The sequence below is a fragment of the Athene noctua genome, chromosome Z (genome assembly GCF_965140245.1).
Source record: "Athene noctua chromosome Z, bAthNoc1.hap1.1, whole genome shotgun sequence".
In the NCBI taxonomy this organism is placed as follows: domain Eukaryota; kingdom Metazoa; phylum Chordata; class Aves; order Strigiformes; family Strigidae; genus Athene; species Athene noctua.
Window position 1 is genome coordinate 55,146,858 of NC_134077.1, and position 25,153 is coordinate 55,172,010.

At 40.8% G+C, this 25,153-nt stretch overlaps 1 protein-coding gene across 1 annotated transcript in view; it reads left to right on the forward strand.

The window, feature by feature from the left end:
* The window catches only part of SLC28A3 (solute carrier family 28 member 3), a 46,865-nt gene that overhangs the window by 14,347 nt on the left and 7,365 nt on the right, over window positions 1-25,153 (forward strand). Inside the window, exons 4-14 of the mRNA XM_074932706.1 lie at window positions 6,103-6,194; window positions 7,620-7,809; window positions 9,842-9,986; window positions 11,652-11,765; window positions 13,160-13,237; window positions 18,513-18,593; window positions 19,666-19,746; window positions 20,799-20,924; window positions 22,103-22,233; window positions 23,054-23,222; window positions 24,783-24,980. Of these exons, the coding sequence (XP_074788807.1) occupies window positions 6,103-6,194; window positions 7,620-7,809; window positions 9,842-9,986; window positions 11,652-11,765; window positions 13,160-13,237; window positions 18,513-18,593; window positions 19,666-19,746; window positions 20,799-20,924; window positions 22,103-22,233; window positions 23,054-23,222; window positions 24,783-24,980 (1,405 nt within the window). The remainder of the gene's footprint in view (window positions 1-6,102; window positions 6,195-7,619; window positions 7,810-9,841; window positions 9,987-11,651; window positions 11,766-13,159; window positions 13,238-18,512; window positions 18,594-19,665; window positions 19,747-20,798; window positions 20,925-22,102; window positions 22,234-23,053; window positions 23,223-24,782; window positions 24,981-25,153) is intronic.

Here is a 25,153-nt window from a genome sequence, read left to right on the forward strand (position 1 = left end):
GTCTGATAAGCCCCTCCAGTGGCAGGTATCCAGCTTTACCCAGAAGTAAGCTAATTGCACAAGCAAGTGTTGACAATCAAATGGCTATACAAGGTTAGTAGCTTCTCAGCTTCTCTCCCCCTCAAACCTGGGCCCATAGGAGTCACTTGACAAGATGTATCCCTGCACAGAGATGGGTTGAGTTGGAGCAGAGATGAAGCCTGTATACTTTTTATTCGTTGTTGTTTATTTGTACTCCCATGGAGAGCTGAGAGATAAATCAGATTTAATTCACAGGACTTGCTGTTCCTGAGGTCCCCTTGTTCTTCCATCAGCAGCTGGTACCATTACAGGATGGAAGATGAAGAGCACTTTGCTCTATTCTGATTACAAGCAGGCTACAGCTTGTTCTGTGCTCTCTGGTTTTGTACTTTGTCTAGATTTATTTTTATGTTGAGCAACTGACAAGGGCAATGAATTGCTACCAAGTTATTTGAAAATTAGCTGTTACAAGGCACTAATAGGATCTATGTCTTCCTTGTATCTGCTCAAAAGTAGGATTTACAAAGCATGCCTCCATTTTGAATGTGTCAGTAATTTCTTTCAACAGATAGTACTGAAAAGGCTGTGGTCTGAGACGTAACCCGTTTGAAAGATCAGTCTGTTGATAACAAGGTTTCACTACATGTGCAAGGTGTTAACATTCACTTACAGAGTACCTGTTGACCAGAAAAAGGATTTCTGAAATGCAAAATGCAAGCAAGAGTAGTTCTGGCATATATAAGTATTTCACATTAAAATTCTCTTTTAAATGTGCTTAAATGATACCTGTTTTTCCAGCATCTTTGGTTAAGTAAGAGCCATCAGCAACATGCTGCACTTTAAACCTGTAAAATCAGCTCTTAGAAAATGTTTCCTTAGTAAATTAACCAGATTTCATAAGGAAGATGGTTTTTTCTGCTACTTTTCAGAATAGAGCTGCATATTTATGACATATATGCCTAAAATATCCTGGTATCAAAGTGATAATAACCTAAATTAATAAAATAACAAGGAAGAGAGAGATGTTAGAGCAAATACGAGATTACAAGGGATTATAATCTTAAAATAATTTTAAATCCCAAAAGACTCATAAGTAGCAGTAACAGAAAGCTAATATTTTTTCCTTTATGTGTTTGACGGATTAACCATAAATTTGATAAAGTAACTCTGGCTTATTCATGTATCTGCCCTCATTTCTCTTTTTCTTTCTAATCTTGTTTCTAATCTCTCTGCTGAGACTGGGCAGACAACCTAATGTTCTTACAAGAAAAAAAAAAAAAAAAGCTATGATTTGTGGGGCAACAGGAATTCTCAGAACTAAAACTGAAATATCAAAAGCAAGCAAGATTTCTCAGACACCCCGTTACGCTTCGTACTGGTGAAGGAGTGTGTTCCTGCTCTGCTGTTCTGAGTGCTGATACAAATTAAGTTAACATTCCTTGTTTCTTTCCAACTTTATTTAAAGTAATATTTTTTTTTTTAAGTGTAGAAGAGAAGTATATTCATGGTGCATTTTGTTTTGCAATTGACTCCAGCTGCATGTAATTTCCAAACAAATACAGTCTGGATAATTGGTATCTCTAAATATAACATTGCCTTTTTAGACTGCAGGGTGTGAGGCACCTGTTTAGAGAGACAGAGCTATAGCTGTGATTTCTTTTACATCTTGCACAGCATGAATGTGTTTATTTAGCTACAGCTTTTGTATTTGAAATATGTCTGCATCACCAGCATACTTAACATGGCAGTCTGTGTTGTATTAACTCCTTTAACTGCTATTGCGCTAAATTTCAGCCTCCCTCATGAAATCACTCTGTATTACACTTAGTGATATTACAAAAGAACAAGTGACATATGTAATAATTGGAAGAACAGATACTAGAATAGGACATTCAAACAGAATAAATCATTTTAGCTTCCATGAACTGATGAGTCTTAGATAAAAAGGTAATGTAATTAACAATCAAATTTTCAAATATACAGAATCACATAATCACAGAATCTTTCAGGTTGGAAAAGACCCTTGGGATCATCAAGTCCAACCATCAGCCCTACTCTACAAAGTTCTCCCCTACACCTTATCCTCCAACATCTCATCTAAATGACCTTTAAACACATCCACTCCACCACCTCCCTGGGCAGCCTATTTCACTGTCCGACCACTCTGTGAAAAATTTTTTCCCAGTGTCCAGTCTGAACCTCCTCTGTTGCCGTTTAAAGCCATTCCCTCTTGTTCTATCACTAATCACCTGTGAGAAGAGACCAGCACCAACCTCTCTACACTGTCCTTTCAGGTAGCTGTAGAGAGTGATGAGGTCTCCCCTCAGCCTTCTCCTTCTCAAGCTAAACAGTCCCAGCTCCTTCAATCTCTCCTCATAGGATTTATTCTCCAGGCCCTTCACCAGCTTCATTTCGCTCCTCTACGCTCGCTCCAGCACCTCGATATCTCTCTCGTATTGAGGTGCCCAAAACTGGACACAACACTCCAGGTGTGGCCTCACCAGTGCAGAGCGCAGGGGGACTGTCACCTCCCTACTTCTGCTGGTCACACTGTTTCTGACACAAGCCAGGATGCCGTTGGCTTTCTTGGCCACCTGGGCACACTGCTGGCTCATGTTCAGCTGCTTGTCAATGAGAACCCCCAGACCCTTCTCTCCCAGACAGCTCCAGCCACACCTCCCCAAGCCTGTAGCCATGCAGGGGGCTGTTGTGGCCCAAGTGCAGGACCTGGCACTTCATCCCATTAATGTTGGCCCACCAACACAATCTATCCAAGTCTCTGTAGAGCCTCCCTATCCTCATGCAAATCAACACTCCCGCTTAACTTGGTGTCATCTGTGAACTTACTGATGACATACTCTATGTCCTTATCAAGATCATCAATAAAGATGTTGAACAGAAATGGTCCCACCACCAAGCCCTGAAGAACACCACTTGTGACCGGCTGCCAGCTGGATTTAGCTCCACTGACCACCACTCTCTGGGACCGTCCAGCCAGCCAGTGCTTGACCCAGCAGACCATTCACTCATCCAGGCCATGGGCAGCCAGTTTTTCTATGAGAATTCTATGGGGAACTGTGTCAAATGTTTTTCAAAAATCCAGGTAGACAATATCCACAGCCTTTCCCTTGTCCAATAGTCGGGTCATCCTGTCATGAGGAGGAGATCAGGTTTGTCAGGCAGGACCTGCCTTTCATAACCCCATGCTGACTGGGCCTGATCCCCTGGTTGTCTGTTATATGACTTGTAATGTCGCTCGAGATGACCTGCTCCATGACCTTCCCTGGCACTGAGGTCATACTGACGGGTCTATAGTTCCCTGGATCCTCCTTTCTGCCTCTCTTGTAGATGGGTGTCACATTTGCCACCCTCCGGTCCAATGGGACCTCCCCAGTCAGCCATGACTTCAGGTAAATCATGGACAGCAGCCTGGCGAGGACATCTGCCAACTCTTTCAGCACCCTTGGGTGTCACCCATCCGGTCCCACAGACTTGTGTGCATCCAAGTGGTGCAGCAGGTCTCTGACCACCTCCTCTTCAGCTGTGCTGACCTCAGTCTGCTTCCCCTCCCCATCTCCCAGCTCATGGGGCTGGGTGTGCAGGGAACAGCCAGTTCCACTGCTAAAGGCTGAGGCAAAGTAGGCGTTGAGCACCTCAGCCTTTTCCTCATCCTTAGCTACCATGTTTCCCTCTGCATCCAGTAAAGGAGGGAGATTTTCCCTAATCCTCCTTTTGTTGTTAAAGAATTTATAGAAACATTTTTTATTATCTTTAACAGCTGTAGCCAGGTTGAGCTCTGGCTGTGCTTTGGCTCTCCTGATGTTCTCCCTGCATAACTTCACTACATCTTTATAGTCTTCATGAGAGACCTGCCCCCTCTTCCAAAGGCAATAGATTCTCCTGTTGTTCTCGAGATCCAGCCAAAGGTCCCTGTTTAGCCAGGCCGTCTCCTTCCCCACCTGCTTGTTCTCCGGCACACGGGCACAGCCTGCTCCTGTGCCTTTAAGACTTCTCTCCTGAAGTATGTCCAGCCTTCCTGGGCTCCCATATCCTTCAGGGCAGCCTCACAAGGGATTTTGTCAATCAGTCTTTTGAACAGGTCAGAGTTTGCTCTCTGGAAGTCCAAGGTGGCAGTTTTACTAACCCCTCTCTTTGTTTCTCCAGGGATGGAAAACTCAACCATCTCATGGTAACTGCACCCTAAACAGCCTCCAACCTTTACCTCCCCCACCAGCTCTTCCCTGTTCACAAGCAGCAGGTCCAGGAGGCACCTTCCCTGCTCGGCTCACTCACCAGCTGTGTGAGGAAGTTATCCTCCACACACTCCAGGAACCTCCTGGATTGTTCCCTCTCTGCTGTGCTGTGATCCCAGCAGACACCCAGGAGGTTAAAGTCCCCACAAGAACAACAGCAAGTGACCGCGAGATTTCTCCCAACTGTTTACAGAAAGCTTCATCCACCTCACTGCTTTGGCTGGGGGGTCTATAGCAGACTCCCACAGCAAGATCTGCTTTATTGGCCCTTAACCTACTCCAAACACTCTCAACCCCGTTATCACTGTACTTGATTTCTGAGCTCTCACAGCATTCTCTAACACACAGGGCCAGTCCACTGCCTCTCCTTCCCTGTCTGTCCCTCCTGAAGAGCATGTAGCCATCGACTGCAGCACTCCAGTCGTGTGAGGCATCCCACCACGTTTCTGTGATAGCTACTATGTCATAGTTCTCATGCTGCATCATGGCCTCAAGCTCCCCCTGTTTGCTGCTCATACTGCGTGCATTGGTATAGATGCACTTGAGATGAGCTAATGAATCCAACACCTTTTTGTGAGTGTGGGCCCCATTTCCTACCAGACCATTCTTAGGTGCTTCCATGATTTGTAAACATCTATCCCTTCTCTCAAATGAAATAGCAGAGGGAGAGCCCTCACCAGTCCACCATCCTTCAAGCCTTGGGACGCTTCCCTTGAGCTTATTCCTAATGGGCCGAGTTATCTCTCTGTCCCCCCTCATATCTAGTTTAAAGCCCTGTCAATAAGCCCAGCTAACTCCTGCCCCAGAATCCTTTTCCCCTCTGGGACAGCTGCATTCTACCTCATCCATTTGTCACCAGCAGACCAGATGCCTTATAAACTTCGCCATGAACAAAGAACTCAAAATGCCAATGGTGGAACCAGTCTCTTAGAGACACTAATCAGATGTGATTTCTACGCTCTTTCAGAGTTTTTCCCTCCACTTGAGGGATTGATGAGAGCACCACCTGAGCTCCCGAGCCTTCAACTAGCCGTACCAGTCCCTTGAAGTCCTTTTTGAGTGACTTTAGACTTCTCTTACCACCTCATCATTACCTGCCTGGATAACCAACAAAGGGTAGTAAACAGAGGGCTGCACCAGAAAAGTGACCTTCCTTTTAATGTCTCTAACCTGAGCCCCAGGGAGGCAGCAGTCCTCCCTATGGTATGGGTCTGGTTGACAGATAGGCCTCTCCATACCCCTCAGAACAGAGTCACCCACTACAATTACTCTCCTTTCCTTCTTAGGAAACATCTATACACACTGTAATGAGATTTTAGATGGACACTGGTTATTTTGCACACACAAATGCCGTCTTAAGCCTTCACAACCATATCAACACCACAGCCCCACATAGTGATGCTGGGCCGGCTGTCTTAACCATCTTTGTGGGTCTATTAATGGGCTCTGAGTCTTTAACTACCAACCCAGTTTGCAGTAACCCTGTTAACAGACCTCTTCACGGAAGACCTGTACTTCAGAGGCTAGCAGAACTGGCATGTTAACTTCAGCCCATTAGATATTTGACAGATTGGCCCAGTAGATATCTGCCAGATCTTCTTTTTTACTTGTCCAACATTAAACTAAAAAAGTTCCTCCCAAAAGCTCTGCAGATGTTGGTACAATTTTCTTTGGCAGTTTGGGATTAGAATTTAACCCTTACCAAGTGCAGCATACTCCAGTGGAGAAACTTTAATCAATTTAACCAGATCTTCCTGTGCAAATTACTCATTTTTTTTTAATCCATAGCTCAAGTTTATGTTCTGTTTGGTTTTTTGCATTTTCCTAGGCCTTTAGAAGAGAAATATGATAAAGTCTGTGAATTTTGCAAGAAACATAAATCCAGAATTCATTACATGATCTACGGAATTTTAGTAACAGGTACAGTATATTACATTCAGGGTTGTTGAAGCCTTATTTATTTACCTATATGAGATTGTAGACTGTGCCTGTCTTCTATGTGACACAAATACTCTCTACTGTCTTAAAGAATGCATTTGAAAGGAGGTAAAAGTTAATTTAGTCCCAGAGAAAGCTCCAGATCACAAAACCTCCACTCATTCCCAAACTTAACAAAAGCACAGATCTGGCTACATTGCTCCTCCAGAATCTTTCAATCTGACTACCAATTACATTTGGGATAAAAGAATAGTTCAGTCTTTGTGTCTGCTCCATTACAAGCCCCCTCTAAAAGGCCCATTAAGTTACAGCTGTAGAAACTTGCCCCAACCCATGAAATCACATTAAAAAGAGCCAGGCACCAACTTGGACTGAACTTAAGTCAGCAGGCTAGAAAGGAATGTTTCCTGTTCTGACCCATATAACTTAACATCCACAGCAAATGTTTGTTAGAGGAAATGTGGTTTATGTCAGCATGCACTGAAAAGTTATTCAGATACTCTTTTTTTTTGTCCCTTTCCTAATTATGCGGTTGGTTTGTTTCCTTCTACTTCACCAGATTTCTTTTTGACATCCTCCTACATGAACACTGACAACATGTAGACCTGAAATATGTCTGTATGATAGGGATCGGCATGCCATGAAGTGATTGTAAAAGGGCCTCTTGCATGCTGAATATCCTGCCCTCCTAGCATCAGCTTGCCATGCTTTGTCATAGTACAGGCATATCCTGGCTCAAGAAAGCAAGTGAGTTCTAAGGATGTGTCAGGACTTCACATGTTAATTCCATAAAAACCAACTTGCCTTACAAAAATCAGTAGTTCTTCCTTATTTGCCATAGACAAAATCAGATTATTTACAAGAACTGGATATTTCATTGGCCAGCAGCTATTAGCAATGAACCTGCAAAACAGACAAATCATTTCACAGCTGCTTTATGAAAGAAACTACTTTTAAGCTTCCCAATTACTTGAGAGGGCCATCAAATCATGCAATTGACAAGTGTTTCTAAGTTGTTTTTTTTTTTTCTAGCTTTATTGGATAAGCTCCTCCTGTGAAAGAAGGAACAAAACACATTGTTCATAATTCACAGTTTTTACACAGGATAAAGCAATTCTGTAGAGGTGTTTAATTTTCCCAAGTGATTAACAAGTTTGATAGGAACTTGGCTTGGCCAAAGCACATAACCTGCTTTGACAGGATGAAAGCCACCTTTTCTATCAATGACCATATCGTAAGTAACACTGTCTATGAAAGGAAAATTTTTGAGAATTTAGGCAGGAGTCAGAAAAGCACTTAAAAGATAAACACAGACCTGACTTTAACAACATCCTTTAAATTTAAGATTTGATTCTTATTTTAAAAAGACCAACCTAACCAACATGTATATTCTTGTTTCTGTGACAGCATACTTGGCAGTAGTTATTGCAGCCTGCATCTTGAATTTTCAGAGAGCCTTGCCACTATTTATCATCACTGTCCTAGCCATCTTTGTCATCTGCTGGGATATTTTAATAGCTAAGTATGGAGAAAGAATTGCTGCATTCTTTTCCCCTGGCAAAAGGTATCTGGAGAAACAGTGGTTTTGGCTGAAGTGGTAAGTGTGAATTGCTTCCTATTTATGCAGAAGGACAAAGCATTAGTCAATTTACCCCTATAGTTCTATTTCAATTTACACACCCACAAGCACAGAGAGATGGATCAGTCATACAAATTGTAAAGAATACATATAGAATAATTCAATATTTTCCAGTTTAAAGATTTTCAGACACTTCTTTAAGATTGCAATACAGTAGCTAGATATCAAAAATCTTGACAGAAAATGTAAAAATATTCCTCAAATTGACATAGGACAAGTTCGTGGTTGCAGGAGAACATGTTCACAGAATTTCAGGTGTGTTGTAGCCTTCTGCATTCATTCTGCAAGCCAGAAGATGCCTCACTGTCACTTGTTCAGAGAGTTGTGAGATTCATGAAAAACTTAACTCTAATGTATGCAAACTGCTAAAGACTGAAGTGTATTATTTAGACAATACTTTTTCACATATCTCCATAGCGATTTTTACTTGACCTTCAGGAATCAAAACATGTCAGCCACATTTAGCGTCATAATAAGATCATACAACCTTACTTGGGATGGTAGACATTCATCTGATAGATAAATGGTAGATACTTATATCCTTATAGATCTATATCTACCTATAGGTAGATACTTATTCCAAGTATTCCTGAGCAGTTATCACAAAAAAATTAAGTTATTCCTGGGAAAATGGGGAGTCAAAGGAGGCTCATAGACCAAAAAAAAAAAAAAAAAAAAAAAAAAGAAAAAAAAGAAATCTCATTATAAAGGAAAAGGAAATTGGCCAACTGCCTTCTGTCTTAGATAGGTCACCTGTCTGAGAAAGAAAAAGCTCTAAGGAAGAGTCATTCTGGGCTCAGAAGGATGTCCCAATTTATTCTTAAGATTTTGAAATGGTTTTGCCACAGGAGCAGGAATTTCTAAGAAAGATGCTATAGAGATTGTGGTCCTTCTGCTCACGAGCCACATTATTAGAGAACAGTCACACACAGGCACCTTCATTAGACGATTTGGCAGCCTCTTTTGGGAAAGCAGCAAACTGAACAGGAGAGCGCTGATGAGCAAGCCAGGGATAGTAAATGCTGTATTACCTGGGCTGCAATCTTTCAATTGTACATATCACAGATTAAGTGCCTAACTGTAGATCACGGTTACCTGCAAGAGACATAATGTCTGTCATGTGTTGAAAGTGTTATTCAGCATTGCAATGGCCAAGCCATTTTGTGGAGTTGGCCTGCAGTATTTTGGATCCAGGTCTAAACCCAGAATTTAGGTATCTAGGTATCTGAAATCAGTGGAAACTAAGCAACTGTTAGACACAAGTAACATTAAAGAACTGGGACTATATTTAGTTTAGTTTTCCCCTCTGAAGATGGAATGATGTATTTCCTTGCCTCTCAGGCTATTGTTGTGACAATTGCCTCAATATGCAAACTGAACACAGTTCTGCGATAGTGGGGACCATCGAAATGCTGAACACAGATGTCCACACGGCTCTTTTCATTGTTTCTGAGATAGCAAGAATTGTTCTGATTAAAAGTTATTTTTCTAAATAGACTACAGCCAGTTACAAAGAAGAAAACAGTTTATAACCTGCTCCTCAGTAGTGTGTTTCTTAGACCCACCAGTTAAACAGCACAATGCAATTCATAAAAAACATGGCCTGTTTTGCCCAGAGCTAAGAAAAGACTCAGTAAAGAAGACAGGAAAGAAAAAGGAGAATGGAGTGAAAAAGGAGGGTGCCTTCTCACACTTCGTTGAACAGAAATATCACCCAGACAAAAGCTAATCATGCTTTATGGTGTTTCCCCCACAGTCTGACTTTGGGGACATGGTTGGAGGACATTTCTCTGGTTGCCACCAAGGGATGTTGTTGCCAGAGTTGCATCAGCAAAGGCAGGTTCCTGCTTGTGTAGAGCTTCACATTTCAGCTTAATACATTGCTCAGAGAGTGCATTCACAGACAAAGATGTAAATGTTGTAGAGAGGGAAAGGGAAAGGAATATATGGTCTTCTTCAGGATGTCATGCCTGACACTTTTTTTCCCTAGGGTGTTGCATGCGGCTTTTATTATAACTATCATCTGCTGGCTCATCTTTGACACAGCAAAACAAGGATCTCACCAGCTAATCTCCTTTGGTGGGCTTGTGATGTATGTTCTCTTGATGTTTATCTTTTCCAAATACCCAAACAGAGTGAGTATTTAGTCCATGTTGGATCTTTTGGAGTTTTTTTTCAGTGTCTCAAATGCTGTTCCTCTTCCCTAGAACCAAGTTCAATAAGAGTAACAGAAAGCAGATGAACATCAAAATTTAGGTTTACCAAAACCCAGTGATGTGTTTCGTTTCTGAGGAAAGTAATTTTGCTCTGATGTCTTGGGCAGCATGTGTGGGGCTCTACTAGCATCTGGGTCTCAGTATTTTAGGAGACCGCTGCCTATCCTTTGTTCCAGCACTGATGCATATTGGAATACGTTTACTTCTGGAGCATCAGTGCAAGCTGAGGCAGGCCTGCTCCATGCTTTCCACCCACAGGAGACTTACTACAGTCCTCAGGACATCACAGACACTCAGTTGAGGACACTGTCATCACATTAATATAAATCACAGGGACCTGGAGATGTGCTTCCCTTGTGTAGTTCTTAATCCTTCACAAGTCTGATTCCCACTGCAAATGCAGCAGCTGAGGCCAAGCTGAAGTCCTCACTTTTCACTAACCTACTCCCACAGGCTTGTCAATGCCATTTTTTTTTTTATTTTCCAGCTGAGATGTCCACTATGTACTGCTGTGATATTACAAAGGGGTTACTTCAGTGACCACAACTTCCACCTCAGCTTTTACCTTGTGTGCATACCTAGCATGCAGCACATGATTTCAACAGTCATATATTAATCCATTGTTCAGGTCACCAAGTTTCACCAACACTTTTTCAACTTTCCTGCATCAGTGCAGAGACTTCCTTAATAGAAGAAGTCCTCTCAGGAGGGACTAACGCACTTGCCACTTGCCATCCTTTGCAACTGCTGCTGTCTCCAACTGAGGTGAAAACTCATGTACTCCGAATGCTTTCTGCTCTCCCATGGGTCCTCATTACACCTAACAGGCTTGTGTTATTCATATATCATCTGAATAAATTAAAGTGACATCTCAGCTCTTTACCTTGTAGATAATCAGATTCAGTTTTCACAAAACAAAGATGTTTTCTGAGGTAGCAGAGCAGAAATCTGTGATGTAGTGAAGAGGGGCTGGTCACAGGCAGCCAGTTTTTCCTGCAACTGCCTTTATGTCACATGAATTGCAATATCTAACTGTGATTAGTTCTCAAGCATCAGAGCTCTTTAAAGCTGGGGAACAGAAAGAGAGTTGAAATTACCCAAACACACACAAAAAACTGTAGCAAAATCTCCTTATTCCCAGTCCAGATATGTGAAGAATCTGCATTCTCGGTTACCTTTTTTTGGGATGTTTTCATTCAAATTGGAAAAAAAAAAAAAAAAAGAATCATGTCTGCTGCCCTCATATATGTCTATTTCATCTATAAACTGTAGCACAAGAAGAGCTATCTCTCCTTTTCCCTCCTACTTGATTACTAGCAGTCTATGACGGTGAATGGGCATGTCCATACTTAACCTGGACAGGCTTTCAGCAGTTGGCTCAGATGGAGACATCTACATTGTAGAGTTCTCAAACTAGGAGGGGTGTTTCACACTCCAAGTCCCCTGCAACCTGTTTTGGCAGCTGCTTCTATCCTGCAGTACAATCAGACAATTCCCTTATATTATTTTAACAAACATCTGAAGTATATTATTATTTATTTAAATAACAAGTGGTTATTTATTTTTATTTTTCTGTCCACCTAGGTTGCTTGGAGACCAGTATTTTCAGGAATAGGAATGCAGTTTATCCTTGGGCTTCTTATACTGAGGACCAAAGTGGGGTTTGATGTATTTAACTGGCTAGGCATTCAGATCCAGGTAAGCTACTGGGCAAAAAGTTTAATTTTTATGGAATTTTCTGTCTTGAGACTCTTACATAACAGCTAGTCAGATCAAGGTTCTGTTTGTCCCTGGATGTTTTCCCCATTTGAGGCAAACTGTGTTCTGAGAAGAATAATTGACTACCTGAATTCAACCTTCTCGTTCTTTTTTTGTCCAGCTAATACAAGACCATGTGGGACAGGCTGATGAGTAATGGTCAGAGTGACCCTGCTTCTTAAAGACTTTAACATCCTTGGGCTGAAATTATAAATTACACACTCCAAAGGCAAAAATGTTATTGTTCCAGGGCACTCAGAGAAACTCTTAGACCTGGCCCAACTCCAAAGCATCTTTGCAGTAAACCTTATAAACTGAAAAGCCTTGAGATTTAGCAGGGCTGAACTGCCATTTTCTTCAGAGTAGTTGCAGTCCTGGCCTTAGGGACATTTCATAGTTCTCACGACATAGAAGAAAATTAAACTATAGGTAACAAAATTCACAGCTGTGAACAGCAAAGGATCTCTAGAGAGGGGTCTGTAGGTGCCCCTGCAGGCACTAAGTTTTTTGAAATAGTCCATTACTGTAAAGTAATAAATAAGAGAAGTCCAAAATGTAGATCAGAGAATACCCACTGACTTTTCACCCCAAGGATACTATTCACACAGCTGTTCTTCGCAGTACAGATAATTAAGTGCATTTAAAACAAAACAGTGCAGAATGTACTGTCTGCACGGGAGCAAAGGTACATTTTTCAACTCCATCTGGCTGCTAATCTGCAAGCGGTGGGAGTCATCTGAGTTTTGTTACCAGGTTTTCAGTCTCCTCTTTCGTCTCCAACTGAAGTGGGCCCAGTGCTCCCTTTTGTTAGCTCCATATGGTTTGTGGTCACTCCTGTCATAACTCATTACTCTAGCTATTATGTCTCCATTTGCATATGTTGGCATCAGGAGCATAAAAATGCACCACTGTATCGGAATTAAAAGCAGATTTTTTTGGCTTTTGGCTACTTCTTTCAAAACTTCAGCTATTAAGTCTCTGTTTTAGATTGAATTGTTTATTGCACTTATTTGCATGAGAGAGAGTATCTGGATTAAAAAATAAATTATTCTTTTAGAATAGTTTATGGTCTTTAACATGTTGGGTACTGAAGGCAAATGTGCCCTCTGCTGTTGCTGTTCATCTACATACCCTGAATCAGCCTGAGCTCTCAGCAGAGCAGAGCAGAGACTTTGGGTTCAGCCAGACACAGTCAGTAAAGTGTGGATCTGTACAGAGCAGAACACAAGCTCCTTGGACCTCACCATATCTCTGCAAGACAACTAACAATATTTGCTTAGTTTTTGGCAGGGTCACAGAGCTTACGGCTAACTTTCTTTGCTTTCTGTCCCTAGACTTTTCTGGAGTACTCTGACACAGGTGCTAAATTTGTATTTGGTGAGAAATACACGAATCATTTCTTTGCTTTTAAGGTAAGACAGGTTTTATGTATACTGTATGTGGCAGATAGACAAGAGAAAAATGTACAGTATGGCTGTGAAATAAATTCATTGTATGTCATCTGATACCAGTGCAGTCACCAGAGAAATCAGCTAAGCGGTAAACTATTCAGTACTGTGTGACACTCTGAATAGAAAATTTGGGAAACCCACATAAAGCCCTTTATTTACTGTCGTAAAATGAGATAGCTTACCCTTGTATACTCTAATTTTCTGTCCTAAAGTGCTCTGCAGACCACTGCCTCGTAGACATTCCTCCTGTAGAAGTGGAAAACCTAGATGTATACTTATACCAGGTAGAAGAGATAGAAGTTGCAATAAGCAGGAAGAATTACCTTATATTATTATTACATTAGTAAGATCCCAGGGAGATTTCCCAGCTCTCCTTTAGGAGATTTTGTTGGGAAACTGCTGGAATACAGTTTATGTGCTCTGTGCTCCCTAATCTGCACAAGCATCCTGTCTGGCTTTGCTTCCACATGTAGCTCATGCCATAATACCTGTTTAGGCTGGAATCAAGAGCATAGGAAGCAAACGAAAACCCCAAACCAAGCAACCGTGACAGATGTATCAGGACTTTCTCAGAGACCATTATTCTCTCTGGTATTCAGTCAGCTGACCATGGGTTTACACACCTTTAATCTTCTCTTTTTCTGGATGTGATACCCCAAACTGGATATTCTTCACACTTAAGTCTTTCACTACCTAAGAAAAAAGATGCTACCTGTAAAATATTCTGCTACTAGGAATAGTCAGAACATCTTAGAGGAGGAAAAAAATGAAGCAATTTAGCAAGAAATATAAATTCTATTTTAACTGCAGTATTTTTGTACCTTTTGCTTCACTTTCCAATTTCCTCTCACCTTTACTCTGTTGAGCACCCAAATGACAATTTGCATTCACAATTAAATATTTTTGGGGTGAAACAGTTTAATTCCCACCCCCAATGCTATTTTTCCTGTGTTTTTCCACAACACCTTGTGAATATGATATTTTCAAGGTGATTTTTTTTAATGCCTCAGTGGTGATGCAAAATACATTGCTGACTAAAGCCATAACTAGGGACCAGACAGTCAGAAGTTTTCTTCTGTGTATGCACACATCCATCGGTTTTTTATTTCATGGGATAAACCAGCAGAAGACATGCACAATTTCTGGAAGAGGATAACAACAACAAGTAGGTTATTTTCACACTGAAAAATGAGAAAGCAAAACTCCTGAGTTGATTTTCAGAGCTGCGTATGTCTTGGTATAGGAATATATATGGTAAACAGAGTGGCAGACAAGTTGCACAGCAACACCCAAACATGTTCCATCTGCTCCTCCTGTAGAAAGAGATTTCTCTCTTCCAGCATCAGTGATACCCAGACTATTCTCTCACGAAACACTTGTCATTTATTTAGAGATTAAGATGGTCAAAAGTGTTCTTTTTGTCTGTCAGATACTTTGTTTGCATGTAGCACTGAGCTGTCCAAATCTTGCCCCAAGATACAGCAAAGCACCCTCCAAAAGAGAAACCTCTCAATCTCAGTTTAGCTATTGAGAGGGAGTAGACAAGTGATAGGGAATGACTTCACAAAAAACTGTCAGAGCCCAGTTGTAGCCATACTACATCTTTAGTGGTATGCAGGGACACCTCAGTTTTCTGCTAACTTAGATGAACACAGTTACCAGTGCATACACATCCCTTGCATGTACTCACTGGGTGTTCTGACCAGCCCCACTACAGCTTTTGAGCACACAGTCTTGAAAGCCCTAATTAGCCATAAATGCATGCATCTGCACGCATAAACTGCATTATTTTAAATGTGTATTAGTGCATGCAGATGCAGAGTTTTGGAGTTCTGTAAAAAACACTTGCCCACGTAAACAAGCACACCCAAGTACTTAAAGTAGGCAAAAATACCCCTCTTAGTACTAAGTCGTCTCTCCTGTTGACTATGAAAGGCAAAGTTTGCATTGAGCAAGCAGGAAATTAGACTTCTGTCATATCAGTAGTTTCTTTGTTATGCCAGAAGGATTATGGCTATGGCTCCCTGAGAAGGGCTTTTGTTTGAAGGTCAGGCTTTAGGAGTGCCTGAAACCAGGATGTTTCTTAAACATAAATAGCAACTTCTTCTTTAAAGGTACATAAGGAAAAAACTGAACAGTTCAGAGTACCCACATCTCTGAGGCAGACTCTTGCACTCAGATAATAAGGGCACTATAGCAGAAGGAGGGAACTAGGAGTCCATGAGACAGAATAATGAGGTTTAAGAGCTTTTCTTTTCTTAAAAGTAATTTCATGCAATCTCTGAAAGAAATAAATGGGACCCTTGACCTTTTATTTTCAAATACTTTTCACAATTAACCAACAAAGGAAACACTGCCAGTTAAGGCCAGCGTTCCACCATGACCTCCGCCTGCTCTGCAGATACTCCTACACTCACAGGATGTGTGATAGCCCCATGGTTACAGAATGAAGATGTTCTGACTCCTTAGATCATCCCTGTGCCTCCTTTTCTCCCACCTCAATTCCATAGCTCTCCAGACCCCTCCTCAAATACAAAAGTTTGCATGGTATATTCCTCACCTCCCCAGATCCTGTACGCTCAGATCCAGCAAGGCTGGGCTCCTTCCACCCTCCCCACACTTGCTCCTAGACTGGGCTCCCTTTGCCCTCTGGGTGCTTTGCCAGATTCCTGACTCAGAAGCACCACCAGAGCTTTTCCCTCCTTACCCATGACCCTGCACATCACTTCACGGTTGAGGTATTACCTGGACACGCACATCCTGCTACCCAAGCCCTAAGACCCTCAGAGGGAGCCCTCCAACATTACTGATCCTGTGCCACCTACTTCCCTGGTTTTGTCAACATGAAGAGGAGGAAGGAGAGGATGGGAAGCGGGAGAAGACTCTCCTGCATTGGTTTTCTCATTCTTGTCCCACCTGCAATGTGCAACTGCATGTGGGCCCAGCATGAGGGCTGGAGGAGAGGAGGTGGCCATTCCATATAGACATAGGAGAGAGTTTTCCTGAGGCTGTTCTCTTCTAAGTTTCAAACCCACTGAATTAATGCTTCAGTGTATTAACACCATGGGAAGCCTTTCTGTAAGAGTTCTGGTTTTTTCAGTTGAACTAGTTGTTACATGTTAAGTGCCTTTAATTGCATTTGTCTCTGTGGACAACACAACTGAAAACCCACTGCAATATTGCAAGTAGATTAATTACATGTGGTATATTTTAGGGTAATAATTTGCCAGTGTTTTCCATGTGATTTTGTTATGCTTTATATAAAAGGTAGCCTGGACATGACAAATAGTTACAATTACTTGTTAACTGGTCGATACACCTTTCTGATGAAGACATAACATTATGGTACCACATTAAATCATTGGGCACTTAGGCAGAAAAGTTCAGTTGTACGATAGTTCCCAAATTCTTTACGCAGTCAAGACAAATGATAACAACAGAAAAACAAATTCCCTGTTTCATAGAGACAAATGTATCATCCAGAAATGCCTGCAACTGCAAAAATGAAAAAACATGTTTTTAAATTATCTAAGGTATTTTCAGAGGAATGTACACAAGAAGCAGGACAAAGGGTGCCAGCTGATACCCAGCATAGGCAGTACATTGTCTTCCTGCTCCTTCAGCTAAAACCAAAACACAGTTCTCAACCCTGAGAGTTCCTCTCATCCATTTGGAGTGACAGACTGGAGGACACTCACTTGTGGCTTTTACCATCCAGTACAGACAGTTTTGACCTTCCCTGTCTGCCCACTGCCTCTCCAGATCCATTTTCCTACAGGCATGCAGGCAGTCCCTACTTGTGCCAGGGTCTGGAGTCAGCTGGGAGTCAGATGCCTTTCCAGCTAGCACACTTAGGAACAGGGAGAGGGAATGACAGGAGAGAAAAAGCATGGGGGAAGGGTGTTAACTTCTACTGAACTAAAATTTCTGCTGTCACCGCACGGCAAACCACCCCTAGAGGATCGCTAAAAGGATCAGAGAATCAAACTAGAGAAAGCAGCCTTATATTAACTTGTAGAAGAGCACAACAATTGCACTGTTGCACTGTTTCCTTTCAGTTAGAGGTTCTGATCATGTAAACTGAGTTCCCAAACCTTTATCAAAATTGCTGATAGTACTAACACTCCTCTAGAAAGGCACAGCTTCTATTTACTGAAAAGCTCTGAACTAACAAAGTGTTTTGTTCTTTTTCATTCTGTTCCTTACTTTTTTTATAATACATTATGTCCTCAGTTGAACACATATAAAAGCTTCCTAGTGTTAGTGGTACTGTTTTAACTGTAACTAATCTGTCTGCCTAATTTTGGAACTTCTGTGGGGACTTTCCTTCCTGTTGTATACCTGCATAAAAATGCTGAGATCCTGTGTATTTAACATACTTGAGAATCAAGTGATATTAGTTTTATTTAGATGAAATAACAACACATTTAGTAACCCATCAGATAGTGGGTTAGGTAGTCATACATTTCTTTTAAATTATATGTTTAAGGAAAACATTTTTCCTTCAGTCTCCACTGAAAGAGACTTATATTTACTTCTTGTATTTAATAAGTATACACCTGTGCATTTTTTTTTTTTAAAGCAGATTCTCTCTGCTTACTGTTACAGAGCTCTTGAATAGACCACATTGGAATTATAATCAATCCTATAGAGAAGAACAAAAGAGGATTTTTCTGCAGTGTGTTGTTAAAAGGCAGCTACACAGTATGGGGTTTCTAAGGAAGCTGCCTCTTGATTCTGTGAAATCAAGTTAGCTACAATCCCAATCAAAATCTCCAACTTCAGCTTATATAACAGTCTAAAGTGTGTTTTTTAAACACAGACACAGAGAAGCTGAGCTCTGAATTCTATGCCACAGTCCCACTGTATTTCTGTTCATGATTTTCGAAGTGTACAGATGTAGATATCCAAGGATTTTGTAGATGCCATTGCCCAGTAAACGTTTGAGCTGACTTACACAGGGCTATAAACTGATGCATATTATGTTAAAGCAGAGAGTTTCAAAACCATTGCAGTCCTGTTAGAAAACTATGTTAGATATATGAAAAATAGTGGTCTACCACAAACAATGAGTATAGAAGGTTAAAAATGTCACAGCATAAATGTAAACAATTATGAGTTTTCAATACGTTTATCTCCAGAGATATGAGCCTCTTTTTCAAAAATTAAATGGCCTGTAGAATCAAGGAAAGGAAAACACTATAGAAGTGTTAATGATTTTGTGTCTCCAAATCAGGTCCTGCCAATTGTGGTCTTTTTCAGCACAGTAATGTCTATGCTTTACCATGTTGGATTCATGCAGTGGCTCATTGGAAAGGTATGAATTTTTGCCAGTAGGTACTAATTTGACTAGCATGGGACACTTCTTGAACACCTACAGCTGAACTGTAGCATTGGCACTGACCAAGCTGCTCAGGGGTAGATATATGAAAAGTAGTTGTTTATTTTTAACCTAGAAATAGTTCCAAGTGTTACCACTGCAAAATCCTAATTGTCATCACATGGCACACTTTCGTCCCTCCCCAGCCTGGTTTTATTTCTAACATCATAGTAATTTTTAGATTTGCCTGGCTAGCTTTAGTGTTCCTCAGATGCCATACTTGCTTAAATCTTCCTTTCTGCCTGCTCCTCTTCAAGACCCCAAAGTGCAGGATGGAGGTTACATCACAGACAGTGGATTTCTACTTTCTGCTACGCATTGAAGTAGCAATTGCATATACCAGCCTGTCATAGATCCCCAGAATAAGATCAGAGTCTGATTCCTCACCTCATGCTCTAAGTATTCATTTCTGTCAGGTCCTATGTCCAGTGCCAGTGTCCATTAAGATAAGAGCAAGTCCACAGAAAGTCCATTTCCTTCCCTGTCTGCCCAATGAACTTATCGTATGAGGGAAAAGATCTTTCTGCATTGTGATAGTTAAACCTAATTTGAAGATTGTAATAAAAGCCCTTTGTCCTTCTCATTCACAAGATCATATAAGTACCACAAACCTCATTTAGCTGAAATTGTGTGCTAAAATTTCTACAAGGCATTTTTAGCTTTAATCTAAATTTCACATTTTTTTCCCCTTCATATGGTCCAAGTCCCTTTGAACAGGTAAATAAGTGATAAGGACACATCGAAATATCTGCTTTGATTAACTTAGTTTAACAATTTAGTGCCCAGAAGGATCTTGGGAGTTCTCTCAGTTCTGTTAAATTATTCCTCGTCTGGCTTGTTTAGCATGCTACTATTAAATGAATGTGCTATATCTTGAAACAGAAATCATTAATTCAGGAAATATTGTAAGGTGTCTCAGGACTCTTACAGTGATACAATTATTTCAAGAAGTGCATAGAATAGGCAGACCAGTGTGCTTTATTTTTTTTTTCATTTTCAATCATTTTAGGTTGGCTGGATAATGCAAATTTTCATGGGGACAACTCCTGTTGAGTCTCTGGTAGCTGCAGGTAACATATTTGTGGGACAGGTGAGTTGGAACACAGAAAAATGTAATAGCAGAGGATTTCTAAATACTGTGAAATACTACTGCTCAACAAACATCTGTGTATGAAAAAATCATCCCTTCCTATGAAGCTATGAGTCCAGTACAGCAGGACTGGTGGTTGATTTCCAGATTTCCAGTACATTTGTATGTTGGCAGTGATGCATAATGGAGTGGGGTTTGGGAACCATATGTTTTCCCAACAGAAAGTCAAGCACAAACATAGGTGATAGATCTCCCTTAAAATGACTACCAGACTACTCCAAGGCTATGAAGAAAGAGCAGCTGCAGGTTGTTTTCAGCTGAAAAGGCAAAAGGGATGAAAAGAGGGTATATGAAACAGGCAAGGGCAGGAAAGACACACGATACAGAGAACTAAGATCCAGGGCTGTTTGTGCAAGTCCTTAGCCACAAAAGCATGGGACAGAGTCTAATAGTCCAGTTTAATGGGAAATCCATTAAACCCACACAACAGCGGTGTCTGTCCCAGGCTTCAAAGCAGCGTGGTAAGATCACCAAGTAGCATTCAAGCTCAAAAGCAACATTAGCATTTCAGTTATTTATCAGTGGTGCATCACTGTATCACATTGCTTCAAGATTTAAACTAGTACTTCTGCATGACACTGCCTCTAGGATGTGCTCACACACATGCCAGAGGGGCTGAGAGCTTTAAGCTGCCCATAGTGGCTAGTGCGCATGTCTCACTTGATGCACAGCTTTACCTGTGGCTCAGGCCTGTGACTGTCCCTAACTCTTTCAGAATTGGATTAGGATTTCTTGGCAGTTTCACTGGCCCTTTGGAGGAAACAACAAACTAGCAAGAATAATCTTCAGACAAGATAGATGTTGATATAATTTTCCTTCTTGGGGTAAAAAACCTCCAATTTATTAATATTCAGAACACTCATTAGCACTAAGATTAACTACTCAAATACACCTAAGAAAGTGTGATGCAGCCATTCATTTTTATGTCATGTTAATAAAACTCTGAGGGTTTTTTGGGAAGTTCTTAATTTGTAGTTGTTTTTCACTTCCAGACAGAGTCTCCTCTCCTGATACGGCCCTACTTACCATACATAACCAAATCTGAACTCCATGCAGTTATGACAGCAGGATTCTCGACTATTGCTGGAAGTGTCTTAGGAGCGTATATTTCTTTGGGGGTAAGATGGGGAAAGAGAACTGGAAAATACACTGTTTATCTGAAATCATGTAAGTACAGACACACAACTAAAATGCTCTGGGAGTATACCTGAGTCATTCCCATCTTTTTTTTTTTTTTTTTTTTTTTTTTTTCCCTGAAGGAATTAACCATAAAAATCCTCTGTCTTCTGACAGTAAAAAAAAGATACCAAGATCTGACCTCGAAGATACTAAGTATCACAAACATCTACCTAAGTAATAAAAGAGAGACTTCCTGCCATAGTTGCAAGGAAATGACTGATTTGTATACTTTCCTACAGTCCAGATGAACTGATGTGGACTATAATAACTGATCAACCCTCCCACTTCTGTGGCAGTGATATAGATAAAGTCCTTCAGGAATGATTGCTTGCCATGTGAGTCTGAAGAGTTGACTTGTGACTGAGATTCTAGTGATGCTGTACAAACACAGGTAGTAGTTAAACATCTCATCTGCTGAAGGGTTGACAGCACAAAGCCAGAAAAACAGGACTGAAGTTGTGATTTATGATCAGAGTCACCGGGGAATAATTGATAAATTTATTAGTTCCATATTTGAATAAAATACAGTGGAGAGGCAGAGGCAAGAATGGATTTTTGGCCAAAAACAGTGAGAGACTAAGAGAAGGAGAGAGAGAAATACTGCAAAAGTTAGCAAAGAAGTTGTTTTGTGTCAAAATTTGTGGAAGAAGAGGAGAAAGAGGAATAGATGAAGTTACGTTATGTTATAATTTATGTAATTTAAAAAAAAAAACACAACTTCAGGGGGTAAAAATGTTTTTCTGCCATTGCAAAGCATACAGGGAGGTGTTAAGGAAGGCTGGCTCTCACTCAGCTGATCCATTATTGCTACACCCAGTTGTACTCAATGGACCTGGCTTCTTTTGTTTCTTTTGCCTTCTGGCTTGCCATTAGAGAGGAGTGAAGCAGTTTGCCTCTTAGAAAGATTATTCTGTACTTTTCACTACTTAGACTTTTTCTGTCTCCAACTGGCATTCTTCTGTATTGCTCCTTCTCTTCTTTTCCTTATGAGTAACATGAACTTTTTAATGACGTCCTGTAGAAAAATCATGTAAGCATGTAACAAATTAATTGCTTTCCTCCATCTTTGTGCATGATGTGGTTATCACAGTGTATTTTCTGTCACCTGGAATTCTAGGTTTCCGCCTCCCACCTGCTGACTGCTTCTGTCATGTCAGCACCAGCATCATTAGCCACGTCCAAACTCTTCTGGCCTGAAACTGAAAAGCCTACAGTAACTCTGAGGACTGGTCTACAAATAGCAAAAGGGTAAGCTGATCTAGTTTTTAGTTAATAGTAATACTCATGCAAAAATGAGATTTTGAAAAATAATTTCTCACACATAAGGATAGGGGTAGTACATGGTAGATGTGCAAGCAATAATTCAATTGCCCATAAATATACCCCCAATGAGTAGTTTGTGGATTCAGGTGGAGCATGCCCCATTACACTATGTGAAGCAATCACTACCCTTTGGGACAGGTACAGAGATGCCAAGGACCTGGGGTGGACAGTAAACCCTCCAAAAAAAGAGAGAAATGCCTACCTGAGGCGAGCCACCAAGATATTTTCCCATTTGCTCTGTTGTTGTCTTTCCTTTGTAACAAATCAGTTAATGCAAACATGCAGAAGCAAAAGTGGAGCAATCATTTCAACCATGACAGCAGCAAATTTGTTGCCCATCTGCAAGGTCTCACTTGCCCTGAGAACTACACTCAAAACAAAAAGGCTTGTAAGGAGCTGGTCATGAATAGCCCAGGCATCTCTGCAAGGGCTGCCCAGAAGAAGAGCAGTGCCCATCCCCTTGTCCCAGTGGTGCCACAGACAGACACAGTACTGAGACCTGATCCAGATCTTGCCCAACCGTGAATGTGACAGAATTTTCCTTAGGGCATCAAAAGCATACCCTCACAGTGACTCCCATGAGGGTGGAGAGCAAAAACCTACTCCACCTCATCATTGTTTTCCCTATGTGTGAACAGACAACTTCAGTAGTAGATTTCTAATGAAGTCCATGTAACTTTTAGTTCTATGATGTATTATTGAATTAAGAAATGCTCATACTCTGGTTTTCTTTTAATTGATAAAGTGAATCAAAGAACCTTCTCGAAGCAGCCAGTCAAGGTGCCTCTACCTCCATCCTGCTGGTAGCAAACATTGCTGTGAATCTGATCTCCTTCCTTGCCCTGCTGGCTTTTGTTGACTCAGCCCTCTCTTGGGTGGGCAGTCTGTTTGACTATCCACAGCTGAACTTTGAGGTATGGTCTCCGGGTCCTTCATGCAGCTTATATACATGTATAATTTGTCTTTCTCAGATTAAGAGGCTGTGTGGTTTTGTTGTGTTTTGGGTTTTTTTTTTCTTAATATGATCTAAACCCATATATTTCTATGTGTATGTTCTTGAAAACAGGCAAAGGAAAACTATTGCCGTGTAAATACTTCTGTATCCACTCGCCTATTTATAGCTTTTCTCTGTGGTGTTCTTGCTAACCAGCAGAGTGTGTTTACAGAGCATTTTATGCTAATACCTGCCTTCTCTGACTTGACAGTGCAGAAGATCTGTCATGCTTGCCATGCTATTAACATCTCTTTCAGCTAAACATTAAAGTGGCTTTAGCTTCCGAGAGCCCCATCAAGCCTTTAATGCTCACTAGCTTCACTTAGATAAGGACACTGAGTCAAGGCAGCACACTGCACCCAAATCACTCAGCTGAGCAAACAGATTTTAAATAGGACTTCTTTTTAAATCTAGGTCAATACATAATTTTTGATTCAAAGCAACAGTCTTGGTGGTTTTGGGCTTTTTGTTTTGCAAGCTCCTAATAAGAGTCCTGTGTGAAATAGTGATAGAACATTGCGATAAAGGTGCTGCAGAAGTGAATAGACACTCATAGCAGATGTGGCAGAAATATTAAGATGTTACCCTGCAGAGCTTCCACAGATTATCCCAATGCCTGCTAGCTGATGCTTGGAAGCACTGCACAGACACCCACAGCAGCGAAAAGGCACATGTATGGATACCTCAGCCACACTCATGCAAGGTCTGGTATTTTAATAACTGCTGGATGGAGTTAGATTTGGACAGATAGATAATCCACAAGGAGCTGAGACCCACAGGCACGTTGCATTCAGCCAGTCATCCCGTTCGAGAGACTCTAACCTTTTGAGGGCAGAGGAACCAACCAGGAACAGTAACTGCTTAAACACCTTAGTTACATTCGCTAAGGACAATCTGACCAAACCTTTTCGCAGCTGGACCTATTTTCTCTCTTATATAAAAATAAACTATACCGCAATAGAGGATTTTTTTTTTTTTTAATTAAAAGTTTCAATGCTAGGAAAAAAGGTACAGCTTTATTTATGTCAGATGCATAGCTTCTATGCAGAGACAAGTCTTTTGTTTACACCAGTTAGAGTCCAACAACCTGGTAATTAAGCATGTTCATTAACACACTTGATTTAATCAAGGGAAGAACTAGACTTCTCAATTGTCTTATCAGCTCTTTTTAACTCAGCCCTCCTCTGTTTCAAACACTGTGCCCAGTCTGAAGCCATTGTTGGGGAAAAAAGGCACAGAAACTTCTATTTTACTTTAGGTAAAATTAGGGACATACCTAATTGCTTTGTTATATCCAGATTTGGGTTAGTCTTTTTAAAATTACTTAAATATACCTTACTATTAAAAACCCTCAGTCTCCCACACTTTGGCAGTAGAATTCAAGGTTAATTTTCCTCTGCTGAAATTAAACCATTATAGCATGCCATTGTTCTTTGACCAGCCATATCTTTTGACCAGCTTTGTCTTGTATGTTTTGCAGAACATTTGTGCTTACGTTTTCATGCCATTCTCTTTCATGATGGGAGTAGACTGGGAAGACAGTTTTATTGTTGGTGGACTACTGGGTTACAAAACTTTCTTCAATGAATTTGTGGCTTATGAGCGCCTCTCAAAACTGATTCACATCCGAGAAAAGGGTGGCAGCATGTACATTAATGGTGTGAAACAGTATATGACTGTAAGTAACATTTTCTATTCTGCAGATTTATTGAATCTAGTACTTAACTGCTGAAACTCAACTCATTTTTTAGTGTGGACATAAAGGGATAATGATTGCATATTACTCTAAAATGTTTCTGTGACAGAGTTAAGTTATAAAAACACAGCATTGCTTTGTGAAGCTGCCATGAC